This window comes from Amphiprion ocellaris, chromosome 8 (assembly GCF_022539595.1).
Source record: "Amphiprion ocellaris isolate individual 3 ecotype Okinawa chromosome 8, ASM2253959v1, whole genome shotgun sequence".
Classification (NCBI taxonomy): domain Eukaryota; kingdom Metazoa; phylum Chordata; class Actinopteri; family Pomacentridae; genus Amphiprion; species Amphiprion ocellaris.
The window spans coordinates 23,574,526-23,599,263 of record NC_072773.1 but is presented as its reverse complement, the minus strand read 5'-3'; the positions used below and the strand labels follow the sequence as shown (position 1 = coordinate 23,599,263).

Genomic DNA, 24,738 nt, shown 5'->3' with positions numbered 1-24,738 from the left:
AGAACTCGAGAGGATTTATATCGGCAACTCCTCTCTGTTTTATGAAGCTTTATAGTGAGTTTCATGTTGTGTAGCTGTCCAGGCTGGAATTTTACTGTTTTGATTCACCGTTGTGGCTGTCATAGCCATGTTTTTGGCCCAAGCAAAACTACTGTATGCTACCTGCTCAGTTCCAGATGGCAGATAGACAAAGTTAGCAGCTTGCTATTAAAAAAAAAAAAAAAAAAAAAAGTGGAGCATTTGGAAGCCAAAGAGCCTGTGTTTCTCTCAGGAGTTGGTAGAGACCACAAATTCAGTCAACAGAGACAATATTTGACTTGTGAAAGTGGCCTGAAACACTGCTCCAAATAAATGCTAGTATCTGCCAGATGTATATATCAGCAATTGTTTGCTGACATGTTTGCCATGTCAGCCTAATTGGTGGTGATGTGTTCATATTGCACTCTCAACTGCTTTGTGCTACTAAGAAGTTGCCAAAAATGCTTTAAGGAAAGTCACAGTTTTTACCATTCTACTTTATTTTAAACCATACCTCATTAGTGTTGCTTGCAGCAGGCACTCTACAGTTATTCCACTGGTACACAAATTTTGTGTAAGGTATGCTAATGCCTGTTTGTTTCAGTTTACTATGTGCACTGTATATTTTAAAGAGTGATTCATTGAGCAAGTATGCATTAAAATTTCCTGTTTGGCCATGCGTTCACTGGTCAGTGTCTGATAGTTGTAAAGTGACCTGTGATGATTGAAAGTGGGATGTCCTTTAGAACTTGAAGAAGTAAAAGTACAGGGCTCAGCAGGCCATCAGCTGGCTCTGACCCAGAGGTCCAGGGTCTGGAAAGCTCATCCATCTCTTAATCACCTTGTGGCACTGTGCCCATTGGGAGGGAGAATGGAGACAGACATGACATCACATATTGCAAAAGGACAGCAAAAGGGGTTGTGGTCTTTGCTAATGGCGTGAATAATCTGAAATCGCCCAATTCACTATGACTAAATATTCCTAAACAGTATGAAACTATCGGTTGTTGTTGCTTGTAAATTATGCTTTTGTAGAACTGAGTGAGTATTGCGCGTGTGCTAACTAGTGATGGATTTTTGGCTTCTCATCAACTTTATAGTCTTGTATGTGTGTTAAAGAGACACAGTGCAGCCTTGTAGCAACAGTAAATGCAACTGAGGCATGTGTTGAGGTTCGGGATTTAATGGGACACATAAATCAGCTGTGGGAATGTCATGCATCTGTGCTATGAGTACTGCAAGAAGTGTCTCTTTCTTTGGGAATAATTGTTCCCTTTAGTCCCTGGGAAGACAGGATTTCAGAGGGGAGATTGTCTCTGCAAACCAGAGCTGCAAGATCGACACATGAACTGCATGGAGCGGATTCCACAGCCATGTTTGTGTATGTTGGTGGGATTTAATGAGGGCTTTACTGGTGTTGTGAGTCACTGGCTGATGGTGGAAGTGCAGCGCCCTCAGAATTGCAGGGTGTTGCTATTTAGATTGAAACCGCTACCGGAGAGAATAAACACTACATTTCCATTATTGATCCAAAGTGGTGAGCGTTGAATTACTTGGTCACATAATTTTAAAGAAATTATTTCGTCTATCGTGTGTGTCAGTAAATGCAGTAATTAGATGGAAATATTTGCTACTGTGTCTTTTGGAACTCTTTCAGTCAGGTTAACAAGCAGTTTAAATAGCATCCATCCCCTAAATTCTTGAAGAAAGTCTGTGGTTTTTCCTGGTTTCTCATGTTGTTGTACTCTGTATCATCCACCACAACCCTGCAGTCAGACTGATTACAGAGAAAGAGGCACCAGTCCCATTCCTTCTCCCTGAGTCAGATTGTCTTTGCTCAGTGGTAATCCACTTTTAGGGCTCATTTGAGTTTCTGTTGAAAGAATTTGTGGATCCGCAGTTCATATGAAACCGTGCTATAAAGTACCATATATGGTGTGAGCATTGGTGGCTCAACCCTGATTTAAACTGATACTGTAAGTCAAAATAGAGTGTTTAATAATAATTGTTTGTCAGTTTTTGATTTGATAATTGAAAAGATGAAGCAGTAATTTTATATTCTATTGATCATTTACCTTTAAATGTTGATGCCTAAGTTGCCAGTTAATGGATTGTAGTCTATCAGCATTATCTATAGGCAGTCATAAGTCCTATCAGTCATAATATTGAGAACAATCATGATAAATACACTGTACACGTTACATCATAGAAAGTCACACATTGTGGAGTATTGGACTGCAGTTAAATACCTTGTATTCATGTAATTTAAAACGCTGTGTACAAATGCCATCCTGAAGGCACTTAACACCCAAAGGAATTTTCCCAGCAAACTGACAGTTTGAAATACTTTACCTGCATTTCTGCTGGTAGAACCAGACAGTAAATTATATCTCTGTATGGTAGTTACAGCTAGCAAAAAAGTAGCTGGTTTAGGAACCATGTAGGTGGAATTTTCCCTGATTGAACTGCAGTTAAATAAATTCTTTTGTCCTTGTTATGTTCTGGAGTACAAATGAATAACCATCAGACACCCAGCAGATCACCAGTCAAGTTTACACTCTCATTTTCCTGCTGTGTATCATTCACTCACACTGTTTATTGGAATGTCTCATGCAGCACTAAATACAAAATAACAGGATAACTGTGTATTTGACGGACTAATCTTCACAGTTTCTGAGATCCAGTGAAAGCAAAAACAGAAAAGTGCAAAAGAGACAGCTTGCACCCAGTTTAGTTCCTGTGGATCCATAGTTTCTTGAGCTTGGTAGGCTGAAGGGCTTTTAGCATGGAAGGTGGAGCGTTCCTGTCTGACAGTCCCCAGAGCCAAAGGCATGTGAAGGTGTGGCATGTAAAGGAAGATCCCCAGAGACAGACTGACGTCAGTGGAACACAACCACCAGGAGAAATACATTACAGGAAGCATAGAGGTAGCTTTCACCACTGTCTAATAGAGGCAGCAATAAGGGCAAAGTGCGGGTTTGTTTTTCAGATAGGCTTTGTTAATGGATTGATGTTATGGCATTTGGTTGGCTCCAGTTGGCTTAAGTCTAGTAGCAGTTTTATTTTACTCTGCTTTGTTTTTGAAGTGACAGTGCCTGCTTTTCATTCCAACCTCTCTGTTTTCTTTCCTTTTTTGTGTATTTTCTGTTTGCAGTCGGCAGTAGGAAGGCTCCCCCTCCAGTCCCACCCCGCACCACCTCCAAACCCCTCATCTCAGTGACGCTGCAGAGCAGCACCGAGTCAGCTCAAGACACGTACCTTGACCAGCAGGACCGTGGCAGTGAAGCCAACAGCCAGTCGGGACGCAGCAACTCCTCCGACAGTCTCTGTAGCATTCGCACGGGCAGCCTGGCTAAGGTCACCCGGCCTCCTCCAGTCCCTGTCCCTGCTACAACCCCTGCACCTGCTGCAGCCTCTGTACCTCCCGTTCCAGCCCCTCGTGACCTCCCTCCTACCACCTCTGTTGCTACTACCACCACTTCAACATCTACTCAGCCCCAAAATGACACCTTGAATATTAGTATCACCCTAGAGCAGCCCCCAACTGCACCCAAGAGGAAACTGTCCTCTATTGGAATTCAGGTAAGTTGGTCTTTGATATGTAGTAGAATATAGTCCTACAGTGAGAAGAGTAAAACCAACTGGAGAGTTTCATTTCTCTTCTTCCTGATTTTTTTTTTTTTTTTTTTAGGTGGATTGTCTTCAGCCAATCCCAAGAGAGGAACCACTACTCCTGACTACACCTCTGAAGTTTCAGTCAATTGGAGTTCAAGTTGAGAACGGCAGGCCGTAAGTAAACAATTACGTTGCAATCTTCACAAGCTTGCTGCAAAGACAGAATTTGTACGATAAGGAATTAGGATTTTAGAATAGACAATATTAACCCTAACATATGCTAATATTGCCGTTAGTGGTATCATTATATTAAAAATAAATGCGACTCAATAGCTTACTTCTTTTCACATGGCATTTTTAAAAAACTGTATGACTCCTCTGTTTCTCAGTTTATTAAATTGCATATGAAATATGTAGCTGATATATATATATATATATATATATATATATATATATATATATATATATATATATATATATATATATATATATATATTTTTTTTTTTTTTTTTTTTAAATTTGCCACATGTTTTGGGCAAAAGAACATTTCTATACATAAAATTGCACAACTATATGAATCAGACAGAAAAGGGCCTTATTTAATCTGTGAGAGCTGATGATACCATCTTGGGGATTAAAGGCCAAGACATTTGTGTGAGAGAGGCATTAGTGGTTTAAAGGTTACTCAGTGGTTGTCAGGTTGGATTGTGGTTGCACTGGGCAGCTTAAAGTTGTAAATTTGTGTGACTGTTTTTGTGTCAACAGGGTGTTTATGGAAAAAGAGTTTTGCTGTTGACTGTGCTTTCCTGGGGAAATAATAATCAAAAAATACATTATTGTATGTTCACCTTGTAACAACATATACTTTGATATTCAGGAAGAAAATCATAAAGTTATGTTATTCATTTGTTTGACCCTGCTACTGGGCCTTGTGGGTCAGAATGTGCTGTAGCTCTTCTCCTGCTTTTCCCTTCACAGCTGCACACTCTCATGGTGTCATTTTTTCATTCCTGTTGCTGGTGCCTCTGCAGCTTGTGCAGCAGCGAGTGGCTAAGGTCATTCAGCAGTCAGCGTGGAAGCAGCACAGCAGCACAGCTCTCTGATTGATGTCCTTTTACTCTTGTTTTGACTGTAGTGAGCTGAGCATAGTGGGAAACTGGCCATTTAAACTTTTGCAGAGCAGTGTAATTTCTGTTAATCACATTTGTTTGACAGAGCACTTCTTTTTCTCCTGCTCATTATCTCTGGAGCAACTTAATCGTTGAGCCTTTATGCTGTGTGTACTTCATTTGTTGCCAATTTCCCTTCTGCCACATCCTCGATACCATGTCGTCTGACTCTTCGTGCTCCTATACCGTAAATGATCATGTGCAATCGGCTGTCACACAGTGCCATCTGTTGAACTGAGTGACCTCAAACTGTTGCTTCAGAACATGTTAGCCTCGCAACTCATAACTGCCTTATTTTATTAACGTCTGTCAGAAACTGATGTTCATACATGTCTGTGCAGTCTCAGCCGGGACAGCAGCATGGCCTCCAGACAGAATACAGAGACTGAGCCTCAGGAGCCCCAACATGCCGCACCCACAGAAAACAACACAGCCAACTGCACCAACAGTCAGACAGTGAATGCCACTGCGCCAAACGGACAGGACAAAGCCATGGAACAGCAGCTCCTTAAACACACCTCAGCTCCATCCAGGATATCCACCTCGCCCCCTGAGAGCCTGGATCCGGCTTTAGACCCGTCCTCGCTGCCGCCACCAGATCCCAGCCTCGAGTCCGGAAACTGCAGCCCCCAGGGAGATGCTGTCCAGGCCAGCACGCCAGCATGCCTCAGAGACGGTAACTGGTTTCTGAAGCTGCTGCAGGCTGAAACAGGCCGAATGGAGGGCTGGTGTCAACAGATGGAGCAGGAGACCAAAGACAACAAGCTCTCAGAGGAGGGTAAGTGACGGAATTACATAAAGTGGTTTTCAAAACATTCGACTGCAAGTACCTTTGTCATATGCATTGTATTCAGACAAAATTCAAGTAAAACAGGACACTTTAATTTACACTTAGCTCCATATATGCCTGACTATTGGATAGTTCACAAATCTCATTACACTTGTCGTGGTTTTCACAGTCAACATGCAAATGAAGATCTTACCTCCTCCAGACTTTTTTTTTTTTGTTTCTATCACTCTCAGTTACACTCACCAATACAGATCAGTGCTGTCTGCCTTACACAGATCATTCAGTAGTAAAACACACCAGAGATTGGACACAAATTGGAGCAGCATTTATGCCTGTTTAACATTTGGATGTAAGTGTCTCTTAGTATGAGATGATCAGGTTTCCTTCTTGGATGCATTTACACTCAGACTTTTTTCAAAATCTGGTAAAGATTCATGCCCATGATCTATTAAGTTACTGAAATGTAAATGCTTCAGTTAATGTTTTCATCATTTTATTAACTTTTCCTTTGAATTTTTAATGCTATCTTGCTTCTTATTTGTTTGCCAACATCTTTTAATACTTTACTTTATCTGGCTATATTGTAAATGAGGGCATCATACCTTAATGTACTTCGAGTTTAAATAATGGTCCAATTAATGAATGAATGAATTTAGAACTACAATCTTAAAAGCCAAAACACTCAATTTTTGAGTAAGTATGTCAAGTTGAATTATAGAGTAAAGTTTCTACAAGAGCTTCATAGTAACAGACAAAAAGAGGCATATCAGTAATAGAATACAGAAAATGTCTTGTCAAGTCATTGCAATGAAGGATTAAATTGATGTCTGTTAGTGAAGTTCACAGACAGGGGACTGGGTCAGGTCTCGTCCCCGTTGCCTACGGACAATGAGACAAAGCATGACACGATCATTACTGCCACTGACTCGCAGTGCTGCAGCTCATTAGAGGGGGAGTAAGCTTTATTTTAGCCGTAATAGAGCCACCGCAGAGTCATTTAACTTTTTCATCTCCCAGAGTACCACTCAGGCTTTTAGGCAGATCAATCTCTGCAGTGTCTTAAATATGAATGAGCAAGGAGCAGACTAGCAGTAGAGGCTCCTTCAGATTATCTTTCCCTTCACTCTCTGTGGACCTGAATTATGAATTTCCATTTACATGCAAATATTAAGCAGAAAATAGCTGAATATAGAGTAATTTGTTGTCCTTCCCGAGACTGGATTAATACATTTCTTGTAAGGAAATCATTCACTGTCACAGAATGCTAAATGTTAATATAAATATTTAATCACTAGACAACAGGAATAAATCCTATGTAGCTCTCTAACCCTTCATACGCTGCAAAGTGCAGACAGACTCTGGTCTTTGCTCTTGAACTCATAGCCTTTAAGTCCTTTTTGTTGTCTTGTGTATCTTTACATTTTAGCTAATAATGTTTATTTTATTTCTCATCCTTCTTGCCAGCATGTTGATGATTTATCATATTTTGTCTGCTTTTGCAGTGTTGGGGACAATCCGCAGTGCAGTAGGCAGTGCTCAGCTCCTCATCTCACAGAAGTTTGAGCAGTTCAGAGGGCTCTGTAATGAGAACTTGGTGAGTGACTTCAGTACATCTTTCATGTGTCTAGAACCAACATCATTTATCCTGCATAAAATGACATGCAGAAGTCCATTCGTTAAGTTACGCTGAGGGAGGAAACAATATTTTCAAGCAGAATCATGAAATTCACCTATGCTGTGATAGATCCTCACCTGGTGTAATGTCTCAATTTTCTTGCTGTTCTTTCTGTCAAAATATTAATACTGATGAAATAATCTTCTCTGATTGTTGATTGGTATCAAATGTTTTTTTTCTTCAACCACTTGCTCGAAGGAAGCCTGACCAGGAAGTATGTGTGTGAGGAGGGATGTCTGTATTTTTTTCTTAGATTCCTTCAAAGCCATTCGTCTGTGTTCATTTTCTTTTTACTAGAACGTAAATGCCAACCCACGACCAACAGCACAGGACCTGGCAGGGTTCTGGGATCTGCTACAACTCTCAATAGAAGACATCAGCATGAAGTTTGATGAGCTGTACCAGCTGAAAGCCAACAACTGGCAGCTTCCTGAGAAGTCAGAGAAAAAGGTGATGTTTGTTACCTGAATATGGTTGTAGAAAATAATAAATCTTTCAACCACAAGTTAATCAGCGTTTAAAAAATCAGGGCGAGTTTTACCTTACCTTTGTGTTGTGACCGTTGACCCAAAAACAGATTACATTTTAAATTGACCACAGGCTTTTTACAGACAAAATGATGAATCAGTTGGTTGATAGCTAAAATAATTGGCAGTTAGTTGTTAGTTTCTGCTCTAAATTCAAGCCGAAAGGTGTTTGTCTTCACAGTAATTCAATAAATGCTTAATGGCTTACAAATGGCACTATATTAATATTGTCTTCAGCTAGTGCCTCAGTGTACATTACCTCTCTCCTGTCTTAACACTCACATTTCCTCAGGATGACAACAAGCAGCTTCCATCATCTGTGCCAAAGAAGCCGTCAAAGCCCCGGCTGTCAGCAGGGAAGGACAGGAGTGTGGACTCGGCTGTGGACAAGCAGCGGCAAGAAGCCAGAAAGCGTTTGATGGCAGCAAAGCGAGCAGCATCAGTACGACAGAACTCCGCCACGGAAAGCGCTGACAGCATCGAAATCTATGTCCCTGAGGCCCAGACCCGCCTCTGAGGGCGAACCAGCACCGATCATCGAGGAAAATCCTGACTCACTCCAGACATTCATAGACACAAACACACAGATCTGAGACGAACACAGAGCAACAACGGATGCACAGAGATCGATCCCTCATAGCAGCACAGCTGATGACAGGAGATGCGTTGGGGATCACAGGGCAGCAAAAATAATCCAGAAAAATGCAGATCATGAACCTGCTGCCGTGGGACAGATGTAACCTTGACAGATGTTTAATACTATTGTTATTATTGTTATTATTGACATTATAATAATTATTATCTCCTAAAGTATTTCAAGACTGTCTTAATTGTGCGAGTATCATGGATAAGGACATCCTATACCTTGTGAGCTGAAGAATCTTGGTATCCCAGAAGTTTACTCTCTTAAAAACTCCCTTCACTGCTGAGTCTACCGGCAAGTTGTGGCTGCCTGGTTTACGAGCTGAGCTACCATCCACACACACTCAGGACACACATGCAGGTGTACTCACTGTCCACAGAGTCTTCCTGTTCTCTCTTTGTATTTGGCTGCCACTCGTTGGGTGTGGTGTCTACGCTGTAATGTGTAAGAATTCTAAGATGGCGTTAATGTACTCAGAGGTAGAAAAATGCAGAGAACCAGAGGAAGGCAGTAGCATATATATTATAAATATCACACTATTACAATGTTCATTTTGTAAATGTTGTATACCAGATTATTTGTTAGAAAGAGGTCAGTGTTCAGTACCAAGGTAGTTTTTTATAGATCGAGTACATTTACTGTCATGATATATTAGCACTTGATGCAATCATTCACTCCATCTCTTTCTCTTTGCTCCTCTCCTTTTCACAAACGCACACTGCACAGTCTGTGTCTGTGAAAATCCCATTGTTAAAGTCTTACGTTGGTTTGTTTTTGGTAAGAGATGTAAAGATTGACTGCCCAGCCAGTGAGATACAGTGGAATGTATGAAAAAGTATGCATTTGCAGCTCGTGTCGACTTGATCACTGCACTTTCCATTCACCTCAGATCAAGTTTGCCCACCTTTTTGTTTTCCGAATCATTCTGATCTTTCACTGCATCCTCGTGTGATGTAGGGGACCAAGACATTCACCACTTGATATGGCATTCCCATTCAACCAGACTGTGTGAGAGGGTGGGGGTTTGCTCGCTACTGGAAAGGACATGGAATAGCATAGCAATAATAAAATCATAGTAGAGCAGTCAATGCAGTAGGTACCCAGTCTTAAATTATTTAGTCAGCATTTGTAGTAGGGCTTTCATAGCATGAAGGGTGAGTGTTTATTTCTTGAAATGACAGAAATCTCAGGTTGAACACAAACTGAACAATAAAAACCACTATGGATGGAATATTTGTTATATAACCTCAAAAGAATTGGCTACATGCTTAGAGCCTTTTCCAAGTATTCCATATCAGTCCAGAACTACTCTGTGTTCTTCTAAGGAAAAATTAGTTTTGGTGTAGTCACGCAGAAGCTTAATTTGCTGAAATCAGCCATCTCCTTTGCTTCCCTTTCTAGCAGCTTGAACTCCCACCCATGTTTTTTGAGAATGAAGAGCTGTGGTACTTTTGTTCATTAGTTTAAAAATTGATGACATTTGGCACGTTTTGTGACTTTAAGCTGAAATGAGGTCATTCTAAACATGTCTTGACTTGTGTAATTATAATAATTAATGGTGCTGCGAGGGATATCGTATTGTGCCAACATGGCAATGATCAACATTTCAGTCTCACTTGATGAAGATTTTATTTAAACTGATTATTTAATATGATCCTGACTTCCTGTGTGCGCATTCTCAGCAAAGTTTGTTTGGGTTTGCATCATCCCACTCCTGATACGCCATGCCTTGTCACTCTGTAAACTCATGACACTTGGACTACGGGACCGGAATGTTTTCCATGTTTCTGGTTTCTCAAATGAAAACACAAGTGACATGGGTGCACGAGTCGAACAAGGCATAGCTGATACTCATGCACAAGTACAGGTTGACTTCCTAGTTTTGTGTTGTTTTTTTTTTTTTTTTTTAGTAAGAGCTGGCTCTCCCCCTACTGGTCAGTTCTTGCGTGACACTCCAGACATTTTGTTCTGCTCCATTTTGAATTTCAAACGAGAATCGAAGTTGAACTGGGAATGCTGACACAACACTGCGTTGTCGATTTTCTTATTCTCTTATTTGTATTACATCAACAATGGACATGTGCATTTCATTGTCCAAAGAAATCATTAAACATCCCTTTGCTACATGTCCGGGTCATCATTCTTGCTGTCTTTTTTTATTGCAGTCATTCATGACACAGCGGTAATATTAGCTATTAAGTTAATATTACACCAAAATAACTCAAAAGCATTAGAGTAGAACTTCTATTGTTACTGTGTAATCTCTAAAAGCATGGCCTTCTTACATATAAAATATACAAAGATCCTTGCCAGTGAATTTTCAGTATTCCTTTAAATGGTCTGAAGCTATTCAATCTGTGTAAGGCATTCAGGGTATGTATAACTGTGACAAATGGTGGAAAGTCCTTTCCTTTTTCGTATCATTTGAGAACCGGATCCCTTTATTTGCCTGCATACTGAACTTTAAGAGAGCGAGACCTGATCAGGGATCTTCAGACAGTTTGTTTACCAGTACTTCTTGAGTTCCAAAGGGCTACAAAATGGACAAGCGGTGACCAGAAGGTGCAACTCTGGAGGCAGATTATGTGGACGTGCTATTCAAGCCACCATGTGGACGAGGCAATGTTCTCCGGCTTTCTAGAATTTACAGTGTTGTGAGATGTAGTTGCCATGAAAATCTTTGTGGTAAAAAATTGGTTCTGCTTGATGGACAGAAACACTGGGAATCTGTTGTGACTTTGCCCTCGTGGTCATTTCTCTCTGGCCACATATCTGTCCTCTCAGAGATCCAGCTAGGAAAATGAGCAAAAACTACGTAGTTCCAGATTATCTTGTACTGACAACCATTATTTTACAAAATAAGCACATATCTTGACGAAGGGTTGTTTAATGTTATGGTGTATTAGTTAGACACTGTGAGGCTACTTTCTTTTAAGAGAATAAAGAATTGTGATTGCAGTGAGTTATGTGGCATATTTTCTGTATTAAATAAGCTGTAGAATTAAAGGGGAATGCCACTCAGTTTTGAAATGCATGTATGTTTTTCCTTTATATATATATTTTGACAAATTACCTCAATTATATTGTTTTCGAATTTGGAGCAAAAAAAAAAAAAGTGTCCAAAAAAATGCTCTGTGTGATCCCAAAGCCTTTCTGTTTCTTTTGTGTGTGTGTTTTGTTTTATGCCTTAAAATAACACTTTCATTTGGTCCACCTTAGTATGTGGTCGTACAAGTAGTACTCATAGCAGCAAAATACTTTAAATGAGGGCATTTACAGCACTTGATTTTGGTGTGAGATGTTCAGAGATCCCATGGTTTGGTGTCCATATAATTATGGCCATACGGTATACATATTAAAGTAAAAGACAGTGGCACCATATCAAATAAAAGCTGCTATCAAGTGAAGAGTCCTTTTCCACCAGATATCCCTGACATCCCATCATAGTCCACCCACACTCCCTCTGGTGTGCTGCATAGTGATTATTACAATACAGTCAGTACACAATACTGAAGACAGTTGAATTTAGGAAGGTTAATTTACATTTTGGGTACGGAGCGATAAGCTGATCAACCTGCTAATATTTAAAATCACTGATAGCACCACCATCTGGACAGCAAAAGCAAAAGAACAGAATTTAGTGGCATTCTCCTTTAATGAACCCACACCAGGATAGTGACTATAGCTCCTCCTGCAGCCTGTACAGAGAATGTGTCCCAAATAAAACAATACAACATTTAAATGTGCTTGTAACTGCACTATTTTTTATCACAGCACCTGGCAGAATGTACTACTAAAGTACTCACGATTAAATTTTCCTTTTTAGTGCTGTTACTCCGCAAAATATCTAAAGGCCGATATTTTGCACAAACGTGGATCAGTAATAATATTACTTCACGATAATACAGCACTCAGTGTCATTCTACATTGTTTTCTACACTGCAAAGATTTCAGTGGAGTATTTTCACACTGCAGTGTCACTACTTTTATGCAAAGTAAAAATATCTTTACTCATTTTCTTGTTTACTATATAATACTTTACTTTTCTCCATTTCATCAGGATAATCTTATTCAATATCACTGCTTTCCTCTGAGTCATTGGTGCATCTTAAAAACAATAAACAGGACTAAATAAAATGTGAATGTAGATTTCAGTTTTGCTGCAATAGTTGGTGTTGTGTCCAGAGGTACTTCCAAGGCGAACTGTCTGAATGTCATTGTTTTGAAGGGGATTTGCATTGTGTGTTTGTTTTGTTGTTATTGTTTTTCTGGATAATCCATTTTAATGACAGGGCTTGTCTCCCTGCGTGCAAATGTTCCACCAAAAAAATTCCACCTGTCACTATTTTGAAGAATCCGTGAAACCGCATACTTTGCTTCTCTCCCTCCAATTTGACTGCATTTGTTTAAAGAATGCAGACAAACCAGAGCACCTTTTTCCCTTGTAGGAGAATGACGATGACCATTCTATACAAAAGTATGAGCTGGATAATAAAATGTAGCAGTATGTGATTCTGAAACTCTCATATAGACTTATTTTTGCAAGCATACTGGAAATCCTGAAATTCAGTTACAGAGCCTCAAAAGGCGCCCCTTTTTGTGTCAAAATTTGTATTAAAAAATACCCAAACCGCCTTCAGAGGATATTATTTTGGAAATTTTACGAAAAGCGTGTATTTTGACATCAGTGGAGGACTTCCGGCTTGCGAGGCGGAGCTAAAACATCAACGTAGAAGAAGAAGAAAAACAGCGTCCTGCGGCGGTGAGCTGATGGCTGCAGTCTAACAAAGAGGGAAAAAACTGCTATCTCTGACACCTGCCTCTCTCTCCCTGGTAAGTTCATTGCGTTTTGGTTTCGTTGCATCTTTTCTGTAGCGTTTTTAATCTTCTTCGAGCGAACTGAGAAGTGATGAAGTTTGCGGGCCGAGAGTTTACGTGTTAATGTAGCAGCTACGCGGATGACACAGACTCAACTTCTGCTCTCGCTGACACACATTCAACCTGCAGGTGACAGTTTCATGTGAGAATGTCCGGAATGATGAACTGACACTCCTCTGCGGCTCTGAATAACACATTTAACTTGTCGCTAACAGTGAAGCATCACTTATCAGAGCGCTGATGAACCTGTGAGGGAGGAGGACGGAGTCTAAGCATCATTACTGTCAGAAACAATGTCAGTGGCATCTCACATGAAAGCAGTTCATTATTTCATCACGAGAACCCGAATAGAGCTGAATTAGATTAGTTAGTAAGTTTGTCTACAGAAAATTATTCAAATGATGTGCAAATTATACATATTACATTTGTGTGTGTATTTATATACACATTTAACGCTGAATTCTGACACAAAAAATTACAAGAGGAAGGTTTTGTGGTCAGATAAAACAAAAATTGAGCTTTTTGTCCACATTGACCACCGATATGTTTGGAGGACAGTGGGTGAACCCTTAACCGTGAGAAACGCAAAGCCTATCATCAAGCATGGTGGCGGAAGTATTATATTCTGAGGCTGTTTTACTGGAGCTTTATTTATTTGCTTGGATGGGCCAATGCATATTAATGAACATACAATCTCATAATAGTTTACACAAGGTTGCAGTAAATACGCCAGATTTAGCACAAAGCTAATTTCCATCTGTTGTGCCACACATAAAAAGAAACATACAGCATTACAGACATATTAAAAACAATATAGTAAAACAAAGATGACGACAAATTAATACTGACTGAGTTAAACCTACCCTAAAGTGCTACTATTTTAGAAAAGTGCTTTCTAGGCATAGCCTGTCATAAAGTGCTTATACTGTAGTTAAAGAGCCTGTTTTTAAAGTACCTGAATTTCTCAGTGTTCACATGTTTGATTGTCAATCAACCATGTCTTATGCTGTCTCATAAAACTGACAAATGTGGAGCTTTCTCTGATAGCTATAGGTAAAGTATTCCAGTTTGTACAACCTTTAATAGATAATGCATTCTGTGCACCAGGGGTAAATTTTTTTACCCCTGGTGGCTGACATTGTACAACACAAAGTAAACTTAATAATGAAGAAGAAGAATTACTTCCATCATCATCATCAGCCAGAAGGTTGAGTCTTGGATGCAGTTCTGTGTTCTTACAAGACAATGATCCCAAACACAAGGAAAATAAAAGAATTGCTAAATTGGCTAGAATTAAAGTTTTAGACTAGCCTCCCTGAAGTCCTGACCTAAACCCCAACAAGAACATTTGAACTGGGAAGAAAAATGCTCAGAAGGCCAAAAAATTTAGTTGAACTGTAACAATTTGGTCAAGAGGAGTTTTCAAAGATACAGCCTTGCTTGTGGACCAGAAGTGCCCAGTTGAGGTGAAAATGGTCAAGGTACATGTAGTTTTTTTTTTATACAACAGCTGCTGGACCAACGTCCTTACTAGTAAAATAGATTGATTGGTGTGACAAATTAACCTAATAAGTGTAGATTGAGGTTTACACCACAGTGTTATTTATGGTGTGATTTTTACCTTAGTAATTTAAAACCCTACAACAATTATATAACTGCTTTACCTGACTATAATACATATTCATGCTGAGACACTACAGAGATATCAATTATGGAAAACAACCAAACTAATATAATAATGTAGACCTTACGGTATTTTAAAATGAGCAACTTAACCTACTATAAATATTACCCTTCAGCATTACTAAATAGTATGTTGGTCAGATAAAAAAAAAAAAAAAACACCTTATAACATGTCAACTTGGGCTTTGGGAAATTGAGATGACTTTGTTTCAGTATGTTCAGATATTGTATGAGCCAATCAGCAGATAATTAATTAAAATAAAATTGACAAATGAACAAGCAGCATTTCTTTGCATTTGTGAAGCAGCCAGATGAAAAATCTTTCTATGTTTCAAATAGAGACTTTCTGTAGATCAAACCATCAGCTAACAGACAAACAACTGAAGTTCTTTGTCTTGAGCTGATAAAATGTGGTAACCAGTTCCACGAGTTTCCTCCAAGGAGTCTGTGTTTGCTGCATGTCTTCAGCAGTATGTTTTACAGTATTATCATCCTATAATGGATCTTTGCTGGCATCTCACTGCATTAATTCTGTTCTGATCTGCTGTGTCATCAGGCAGCATCTGACATGCTACTCCAAAGTCCCCACTGACCTGAACTCGCTGTCCCCAGACCAGCCGTGACAGGACAGCAGGACACAGATCAGGTTTGTCATGGCCGCTCGACAGCAGAGACCTGCAACAGAAGACTCAGCTGAGGCCAAAAGGACAGATATGAGGGCCACTGAGAAGAAGTGCTGTGAGTGGTTTGTTTTTCTTCTCTGTGTTCTGACTGTGAAATGTGAAGATGAAACCTGTCTGTTGTTAATGACTGAACTCTTTGCTCCTAGATTATTACTTTACTTAATATGATTCTGTAACATTCTGCCTTAAAATCTGATATCTCGCTCTATTGGACTCGAGCAAAGAAAAATGACAAGGTTGCAGTAGGCACTGATATGAAATGCCAACTTTGACACGCCTTGTGTCATTATTAGTATGTATACAGTGTGTGTGGGTGTGTTTGTAATAGCAGGAACTACAACACATCTCCTGAACGACAGCAGTACTGTAATCAGCAAGAATGATTAAAAATGTCAGAGCTGGGCTTAGTTTTAACTTCCCATGAAGACTTTAAGTAATTTTTATTCAGGAATGTGCGATGGCTCTAAAATTTCTTTAAACTATGTGTTAAATGTGAATGTATTCCCAACTGCTAGCTTTAGAATTTGCAGACATCTGTTCTGATAATCTCGAGTCAAGTCTGTTCTTGCCGTGTCTGTTTTGGCACATTTGTCTTCCCAGAGTGGAGGACTGTCTTCCACGGACACTGAAAGAACAGGGAGAAAAAAATCAGCCAGACTATTTTCCATTTCATGCTCCAGCAGACAAGGTTACACTGGATTCCTGAGCTGAGCTGCTAAGCAGCAAGACTTTGAGAAACATTAACCAGCGTGCGTGAGACGATGGTGGTGTGACGGAAATGTTACAATAAATGTTAATCAGAAAGTGGACACAGCAGAGGTGACATTGGATTATTACACAACCCTCCCACGTCTTTCTGTGTGTATTGTGTGTGTGTGTGTGTGTGTGTGTGTGTGTGTGTGTGTGTGTGTGTGTGTGTGATTTCAAATGAGACATTTTAGAGAGAGCTGACAGGTTACGAAATCCTCTTTCTGCATGCATAAATACTAAAATCACATTGATGTGTATGCATTTATCTGTCTGCATGTGCCAACTGCAGCTTGGGCTTCCTACATGACCAACTCTCCCACTGTGATAGTGATGATCGGGTTGCCTGCTCGGGGAAAAACCTACATGTCCAAGAAGCTGACACGCTACCTCAACTGGGTTGGAGTGCCAACGAAGGGTCAGTACAGAGGCAATGTGTGTTTGAGCTTCAGGCACATTGTACCATTTGATGGAACCACAGGAAAGAAAACTATTAAAAGCAGCTCTATGAGGAAGTGACAATAAAAACAGTGTATAAAACACAGACATGCATCTGCAGGTTGCTTAAAGCAGAATTGTGAATACAGCAATAGTGTTCAAGGACATTGCTCTTGTTAAAATGTCTTGCTTAAGGCTAAAATGATTTAATTTGTAGTTATAGTTATCGTTATTACACCGCTGTGTTTGTGGTTGTACAATTATGTTTTCACCTACATGGAACCCAGGAGAACAGGTTTGGCAGATGCAGTTGAGCTGAAGGTCACTGCCTCTATAGGGCACAGACAGGAATCCTTTTCACTGTCTTTGCATGTCTTTCTTTGACTCTCTGCCTTGGTTCTCTTGCAGTATTTAATCTTGGAGTTTATAGGAGAGAAGCAGTAAAGTCATACAAGTCCTATGACTTCTTCAGACATGACAATAAAGAAGCAATGCAAATTAGAAAGTGAGTTCTTCTTTTTATCTTTTTTGACGTTGTTGCTCTTCTACTACTAAGTTGAACAAAAACACCGGGTCCTTTTCATGTTGGTTAGCCATGCAAATGCCTCTTTTGAATTGCATTGTATTTGTTTAACAAATGGCGCTGCAACCACTACAGCAGATTATGCATTGAAGGTGACTTTTAAAGGCTAGCTGTTGTGATTTCCTCATTAGTTTTTTTTCTAACGTTTCCACAGACAGTGTGCCCTGGTGGCACTTCAGGATGTCAAGGCCTATCTGAATGAGGAGGGAGGTCAGATCGCTGTAAGGAAACAAAAAACTGAACAGTGTGTATTATTTGTAAATAAACTCCACGTTCAGCTTGATTTACACTAAATGTTCCATGTTGTCGGTCAGGTCTTTGATGCCACCAACACCACCAGAGAGAGGAGGGAACTCATCCTTAATTTTGCAAAGGATAATGCATACAAGGTCAGAATAACACTGATGATTAGTCTGGTCAATCTTTGTTATCTGTATTGAAGGTATTTATTAAAATTCTGGTACCTAGAAACAGATTTCACACATCAGAAACAGCCTAGAGTCAGTTGAACCATACAGTGCCAATAAACAGTATTTGGCTGAGACACAAAAAACGTGCATACAACAACTTTTGCCTGTTCTTAACCAGTCAAAGTTTTATGTAAGAGTGGCAAAGAGAAAGCCACTTGGGAAAAAATCATATTAAACCTTAGCTAGAGTTCATTAGAGGCCTGTGAGAGACTCTGAAGTCAACTGGAAGAAGGTTCTTTGGTCTGATCAGACCAAAATTGCGCTTCTGGCCAACAGACTAGATGCTATATTTGGCAGACACCAAGCACTGCACATTATCATGAAACCACTGTCCCCACAGTGACGCATGGTGGTAGCAGCATCATGATGTGGCGATGTTTCTCGGCAGCTGGAAGGCTTGTAAAGGTAGAGGGTAAAACAAATGCAGCAAAGTTTAGGGAAACCCTAGAGAAAAACCTGATGCAGTCTGCAAGAGAACTGCAACTACTGAGAAGACTTGATTTTCAGCGAGCAGTAACCAGAAACATACAGTCCAAGATGAACAGAAGTGCTTTGAAGATAGCAAGGTGAATGTTCTGGAGTGGCCTAGTTAGAGCCCAGACCTCAATCCAACTGAGAATTTGAGGCTGGACTTGAAAAGGGATCACCGTTCAATCTGACAGTTTTGCAAAGAAGAATGGGTTAATGTTGTAGTGTCCAGGTGTAACCCATCTGCACAGACTAAATGCTGTTATTGCAGCCAAAGTGCATCTGCTAAATGCTGATTTGAAGAGGGTGAATACTTCTGCCATCATCATTTTTAATTGACACTACTTTGAAAAAAATCTGTTTTCAGGTTAGCATAAAAGAGTTTTTGTGTGTAAATTCTTCTCAAGAAGCCAGATTAAACTGACAATGATTCAGTGTTGAACAACTTTTCAACAGGCATGTCTTAGACATTTTGAGACACCATTAGGTCCTCTAACTTTCATGACTGGACAGGTTGAACATCTCTTTTGTCAAAGGTTTCAAAGCCTTTTCAAATTATACAACAGATGATTTATCAGTGACACGCACAGTACGTCTGAACTTACACCGCAATCATCTAGGGATTTCTGTTGAATCATTTTGCAGATAGTGTATTTTTAAACTGGTTCTGATTTTCTTATTGTTAATGTCTTTTGTCAGGTATTTTTTGTCGAATCAATATGTGATGACCCAGACGTCATCGCTGAAAATATTCTGGTAAGTGATGCATTTATATTTTCGTGTTAAATTATCTGTACCATTTAGTCGCTGAACTGATGAAACTGAAGAGTCATCTCTATAAATGTGTTTTTCACGTAGGATGTGAAGGTTTCCAGTCCAGATTATCCTGAGAGGGACAGAGAAAGTGTCATGGAGGACTTTCTGAAGAGAATAGAATGTTATAAAGTGACCTACCAGCCTTTAGATCCTGATGAACACGACAAGTAAGGAGTTCTTATCTGATATAAACTCTTAGTTGTATAGTTTAAAACTTCTGACCATTAAACTACTTAAAGTAAAAAAGTCAGTTAAAACGCTAGTGCTGCCATTTATGGGGGTATGTGGATTGTGCGTATTCGTGCAGTAGCAGAAACTGTCCAGCAGGTGGAGCTCATTTATCACGTAAACAAGTGATTGGAGGTCATGATTTGTTTAACTCCTGCCACCTAACTGAACTGCAGGTGGGTTTTTTTAAAATCAAGTTTTCATTAAATAACTGATAATATTTGTAGATTTATCATAATCCTACTGCGCCAGAGACTGTATTCTTCATATTTGATTTTCATGAGGAGGAACAGTTACTTACTTTTTGTCAACAAGCTATTGACCCAGAATGAGTTATTTAGACTACACCAGAAGTACAAGATATCATTCTTACCCTTGACTTGTTTTTCAGTATCTTCACTTACGTATATATGCATGATTCTGTTTTCGCTTTGACCTACAGGAACCTGTCCTTCATTCAGGTCATCAACGTTGGCCGTCGTTTCTTGGTCAACCGGGTGCAGGACTACATCCAAAGTAAGATAGTCTACTACCTCATGAACATCCATGTCCACTCCCACTCCATCTACCTCTGTCGCCATGGAGAGAGCCATCACAATCAGGAAGGACGCATCGGGGGCGACTCAGAACTATCAGAGAGAGGGAAACAGGTGCTTTATCCATATATTTCCCTTTCTTTGTTGTTTTTTTTCCATTTGGCAGAATGTTTGATAAGATTGCGAATGCCACTTTTTTGTCGTTTAAGTATGAAGCTACCTGCAGGTTAGCTTAGCAAAAAGGCTGTAAACAGAAGTAAGAGTCTAGAGCTCTAGTCAGTGCAATCCACTCAATCCAATCCTCTTGTCAGATAACATGCTGTAGTATGTCTAAAATGCCTAAAATTAAACAAGATCTTAGAAATTTGAAATTCTAAGTTTAATAAGGACAGATTATGACAGTAAAGAACAAGTTTATTGCAGAACCGTGAGCATGCTAAATAAAAGAAGCCATCTGCTAGAGTTAGCAGATGGCTGCTGCAGACGAGCTGAGATACCTTGGACCACTCAGATGAGGTGGAGATCCAATGAATTTAATGAACGAGGTCTTGTGGCTGATTGCCTCAGAGAATGTGGGCAAAAGTAGCAGCATTCACATAAAGTGTAAAGTGGTTTTGATAGTATGACAAAGCAGAAGTAGTGAAGAGGAGAGACCATCAGTTGTTGCTCTTATTCATAGAGGGGAATGGTGATAGAAGCTAATTGAACAGATCTTCCTTGTTGAACTTGCTGCATTTGTAAAATATGTATCAAAGTCCAGTAATGTGGCTTCAGTAAAATATTTTTGCTTTAAACAGATTCAGGGGCATTTATGGGAAACATTACTTAATTCATTGTGTAACTGCCAATCTGTGTTAAGGTGTCAGTTCTCATGTTAGAAGTCATTTTTATATGTTGTTTTTGGCAGTTTGCAGAAGAACTGAAGGGTTTTGTGGAAGAGCACCGACTGACGGACCTGAAGGTTTGGACCAGCCAGCTGAGACGTACCATTCAGACAGCAGAGGAGCTGGGCGTCCCCTACGAGCAGTGGAAGATCCTTAATGAAATAGATGCTGTATGTGATCTGATACATCAGTGAAGTGACCCACGGACTCAGTCACACCTGCTATAAGCCTCACTGTTACGTTGTGTTTCAGGGAGTGTGTGAAGAGATGACCTATGAGATGATCGAGGAAAAGTACCCAGAGGAGTTTGCCATGAGAGACCAGGACAAGTATCACTACCGCTACCCTGGAGGAGAGGTAAGAATCTTCTCTCACCCCTGGAGTGATGTTTGGCTTCTTACGACGTGTGCACCCAGCCTTCAATTATTTTATTGTCTGTTACGTTAAATTGCATTTTGTCAGTCAAATCACTGAATATTTTAATCACTGTGCCATTTATTTGTGGAGCAGCCCAGGATTTCATCACTGAGCTACAGTACCAGTTAAAAGTTTGGATTCAAAGTTTTTTTTTTTTAATTTATTTTAATTATTTTCTACATTGTGGATTAATACTGAAGACATCAAAACTATGAAAGATCACATATGGAATTATGTTGTAAACAAAAAAGTGTTAAACCAGAATATGTTTTATATTTTAGATTCTTCAAACTATCCCCTTTTTTGCTTTGATGGCAGCTTTGCACACTCTTGTCATTCTCTCAATCAGCTACATGCATGTGGAAATGTGATTTTTTTTTCCCATCAGATGATGCAGAAAGGCATTAAAATCTGAGCCTGACAGGTTAAACATGACATGCATCTGTTACACAAATGTAGTGTGAGTCAGCAGCTCTGCAGATAACTTGTAGAAGGCCATAAAGAACAATTTTGGCAGCAATAATACAGATTATTTAAATAACGATAGCAACTATATGACAAATCTCGACTGCAGCCCTATAAAACACTTTATTTTTGATGTGACTGAAAACTGAATGCACCAGACTCAAACCCTGCTCTGTCATTTGGCTTGATATCTAACAGTCATCTTTCCTTAGTCCTACCAGGACCTGGTCCAGCGGCTGGAGCCAGTCATCATGGAGCTGGAGCGGCAGGGCAACGTTCTGGTCATCTGTCATCAGGCCGTCATGCGCTGCTTACTCGCTTATTTCCTGGACAAGGGCGCAGGTAACGTGTACAGAAACCGAAACATGAGACGCCCCAAGACAAAACCTCGCATTGCATACCTTCAAATACTGTGGGATCCCAAACATCTTAGTCTGCACCTGTTTGTTCATCTTGTTTATCTAAAACTTGCAGTGTCTAAACAAAAGAGTTTAGAAATGTAATTCAAGGACACAGTGTTTCCTTGAGTGTTGAAAAACAGTGTCAAGACGCAGCTAAACAAAATGTTCTAGAAGGCCTTTGAAGACACTGTAGGGACATTCAGTATCTATGTAAACATAAAATTCAGTTAGTAGACATACAAATGCAAAAGAAACTTTAATGGATGAATTCCCATTTCCCAAAGCATTTCCTGTTCTTATTGCTTTGCATACACAGCATTTTGATATTGTTGTGACTTCAAAAAATATGCTCTTCCAATTCATGTGCTGTTGCTGCACTCTGTGGATTTGGCACCGGGCGAATAGCTTGGCAAGGAAAGGAAAACTGCACCTAAATAGCAGGACTTGCTTAGTGAAAAACGAATAACTGTAGTAAGAGCTCACAGGAATGTATGTAGTTTTAGCAGAGAAAGGATATCTGCTCCATCATAAAAAATTTTTTGAAATAAGATTCAAGGGAAGTGCTGCACACTTTAAAGGCGCAACACAACTGTGAAGTCTAGTGTGAAGATTGTAATAATCACACAAACCTTGGTGTGAATCAGAGTTGCTGGTTGTATTTTGGGATTTTACAGACATCAACTGTCCCTTTTCTTTCACTACATGAATCACTTGTATAACAGAAATCGGCACATAGGCGAGCAGCTCGTTAGGCGGATGTTGTGTCTGCCCACCAGGTGTTCCTTTGCTATAACCTTCTAAGAATATTGAAGTTTTGTCTGCAGTTTTTATACTTATCTTTGTCTGCCAAGAGTCAACAGGATGATTATTATGTGAAGAGTAGAATCACAGATTCATGTATTTTTCCAAAATATGATGGGTAGAGCAAACAATTTCTTGACAAGACTTGCTGTCTGCCATGGTGTAATTTTTAATGCCATCAGAAGGGGGTGCCAAATTCTGAAAAATTTCAAATTCAGTGCAAAATGAAAGCTGGTTAAACCATTTGATGTTGTTTGATGTACCTCTAGACTCCGGGGTTTTTTCCACAATGTTTAAAAGTTCTAAAAATCCAACATAACATACCAGCATTACTGTATCTAATAAATCTGCAAGAGTTCTGCAATATTGTCAGACAAAACAAGCAGTATTAATAGTGCAAACAACAGCCATGACCAAAAAAAAAATACAAAAAAATTCAATACAGTTGCAGTGTTCATATGTTGACAGTAATGTAAGGCTCATCATTCATACTCATACTCGTATTTTAATAGATTCTTTATATCATAAATATGCATGAGTGGGACTTTCAAGGATCAAGACAAAAGTAAATGTATAAAATATAACATAAACAGCACATAACTGCAGAAATAAATGAAATTAAAATAAACAATTAACAGCAACAATGCTATTAAGATTCAACAGAAGGTCAGAATGTCTACATGCGAATGACAGCAATCAAGATCTTGGAAAGGATGGTTTCTGTACATAATCACTGAAGGGAAACTGGCAGAATTTATGGAATATTAAAGAGAGACCTCAAGTAGCCGTCCACTTCCTCAAGCGAACAATGAAGCAAATACTACAGCAATGATGGTAGAAATGTTTAGTCTGTGGAGAATCGTGACAAAAATGTGTGTATGAATGTGTGAAAATTGGCACAGAGTGAAAAACACCAGACATGAACATTAACTGGGTGGCGAGAGTGGAAAATACTATTGGAAATCAAAGCCATAATTAGCTGTGGGCAGACAGAGGGTTTCGTCAGTCAGCAGAGGAAGTGGTCGCTGCTGGAGCATCTGTTTAAAGGCTCAACCACAGCCGATGACTGCAGAAACCAGTGTGGGTGCTGCTCCGCCTGGCATTTTGTCCCACCGCACCCCTACTCTGGAGACGTGTAACACAGAGACATGAACTAACCATCATACAGCAAAGCATGAGCTGCACAGCTGTCCACAGGCGTGTCCTCAAAAACATGAGAGAAAAATACACAAACGTTTAAGAGAATTCAAAAACATGACTGAGTAAAACCACAGCACAGCCAAGTCTGACTTGTCTCTTTAATTTTTCTTGACACAGATGATCTGCCGTACTTGAAGTGTCCCCTGCACACGATCCTAAAGCTCACCCCTGTGGCTTATGGTAGGTCACATCTTTGTTCAGAAGTCAACTAAACCGCTTTCTTAGTTTTTTTGCCTCCTTGTTGTGATGCGTTTTTTCCGTGTCTCCCTCTAATAGGTTGTAAAGTGGACATGTTTGACCTGAAGGTGGAGGCTGTCAACACTCACAGGAACAGACCATTTGTAAGCTTTGGACCTTTTGCTGTGTTGTGTCACAAACATGCTGTCAGTTTTCTTGGAGCCTTTCGGCGTCCATCCTGTTCAGCATAAGTCAAGTCACTGTCATTTATGAAGAACGTTCAAAACAACACTCAAAGACAAGACTTTACTGAACAAGTTTGAATATTAGGGTTTAGTCATTTGGTTTATAGTGTTGTTTATCCTGTGAATTTACCAGACGTTTTAAATATAACAGTTACAAGCCTAAAAATTCTATGAAATGCAG

At 39.7% G+C, this 24,738-nt stretch overlaps 2 protein-coding genes across 11 annotated transcripts in view; both read left to right on the top strand.

The window, feature by feature from the left end:
• The window catches only part of dlgap4a (discs, large (Drosophila) homolog-associated protein 4a), a 97,158-nt gene extending 86,595 nt beyond the window's left edge, over window positions 1-10,563 (top strand). For all 5 annotated transcript variants that reach the window (XM_035947096.2, XM_035947094.2, XM_035947095.2 and 2 more), the window contains 6 exons: window positions 3,173-3,600; window positions 3,710-3,807; window positions 5,144-5,580; window positions 7,095-7,186; window positions 7,565-7,717; window positions 8,087-10,563. In XM_035947096.2, coding sequence (XP_035802989.1) covers window positions 3,173-3,600; window positions 3,710-3,807; window positions 5,144-5,580; window positions 7,095-7,186; window positions 7,565-7,717; window positions 8,087-8,311 — 1,433 coding nt within the window. In that variant the 3' untranslated portion in view covers window positions 8,312-10,563. The remainder of the gene's footprint in view (window positions 1-3,172; window positions 3,601-3,709; window positions 3,808-5,143; window positions 5,581-7,094; window positions 7,187-7,564; window positions 7,718-8,086) is intronic.
• A 2,570-nt stretch (window positions 10,564-13,133) lies between these two features.
• The window catches only part of LOC111586478 (6-phosphofructo-2-kinase/fructose-2,6-bisphosphatase 2-like), a 28,344-nt gene continuing 16,739 nt past the window's right edge, over window positions 13,134-24,738 (top strand). For all 6 annotated transcript variants that reach the window (XR_008602625.1, XR_004846193.2, XM_055013270.1 and 3 more), the window contains exons 1-14: window positions 13,134-13,270; window positions 15,555-15,736; window positions 16,721-16,846; window positions 17,275-17,371; window positions 17,604-17,670; window positions 17,764-17,838; window positions 19,087-19,143; window positions 19,246-19,370; window positions 19,874-20,081; window positions 20,875-21,021; window positions 21,104-21,208; window positions 21,946-22,075; window positions 24,253-24,315; window positions 24,412-24,476. Coding sequence is in view for 4 of the 6 variants with exons in the window: in XM_055013270.1 (XP_054869245.1) it covers window positions 15,652-15,736; window positions 16,721-16,846; window positions 17,275-17,371; window positions 17,604-17,670; window positions 17,764-17,838; window positions 19,087-19,143; window positions 19,246-19,370; window positions 19,874-20,081; window positions 20,875-21,021; window positions 21,104-21,208; window positions 21,946-22,075; window positions 24,253-24,315; window positions 24,412-24,476 (1,350 nt within the window). In the remaining 2 variants the exon portion in view is untranslated. The remainder of the gene's footprint in view (window positions 13,271-15,554; window positions 15,737-16,720; window positions 16,847-17,274; window positions 17,372-17,603; window positions 17,671-17,763; window positions 17,839-19,086; window positions 19,144-19,245; window positions 19,371-19,873; window positions 20,082-20,874; window positions 21,022-21,103; window positions 21,209-21,945; window positions 22,076-24,252; window positions 24,316-24,411; window positions 24,477-24,738) is intronic.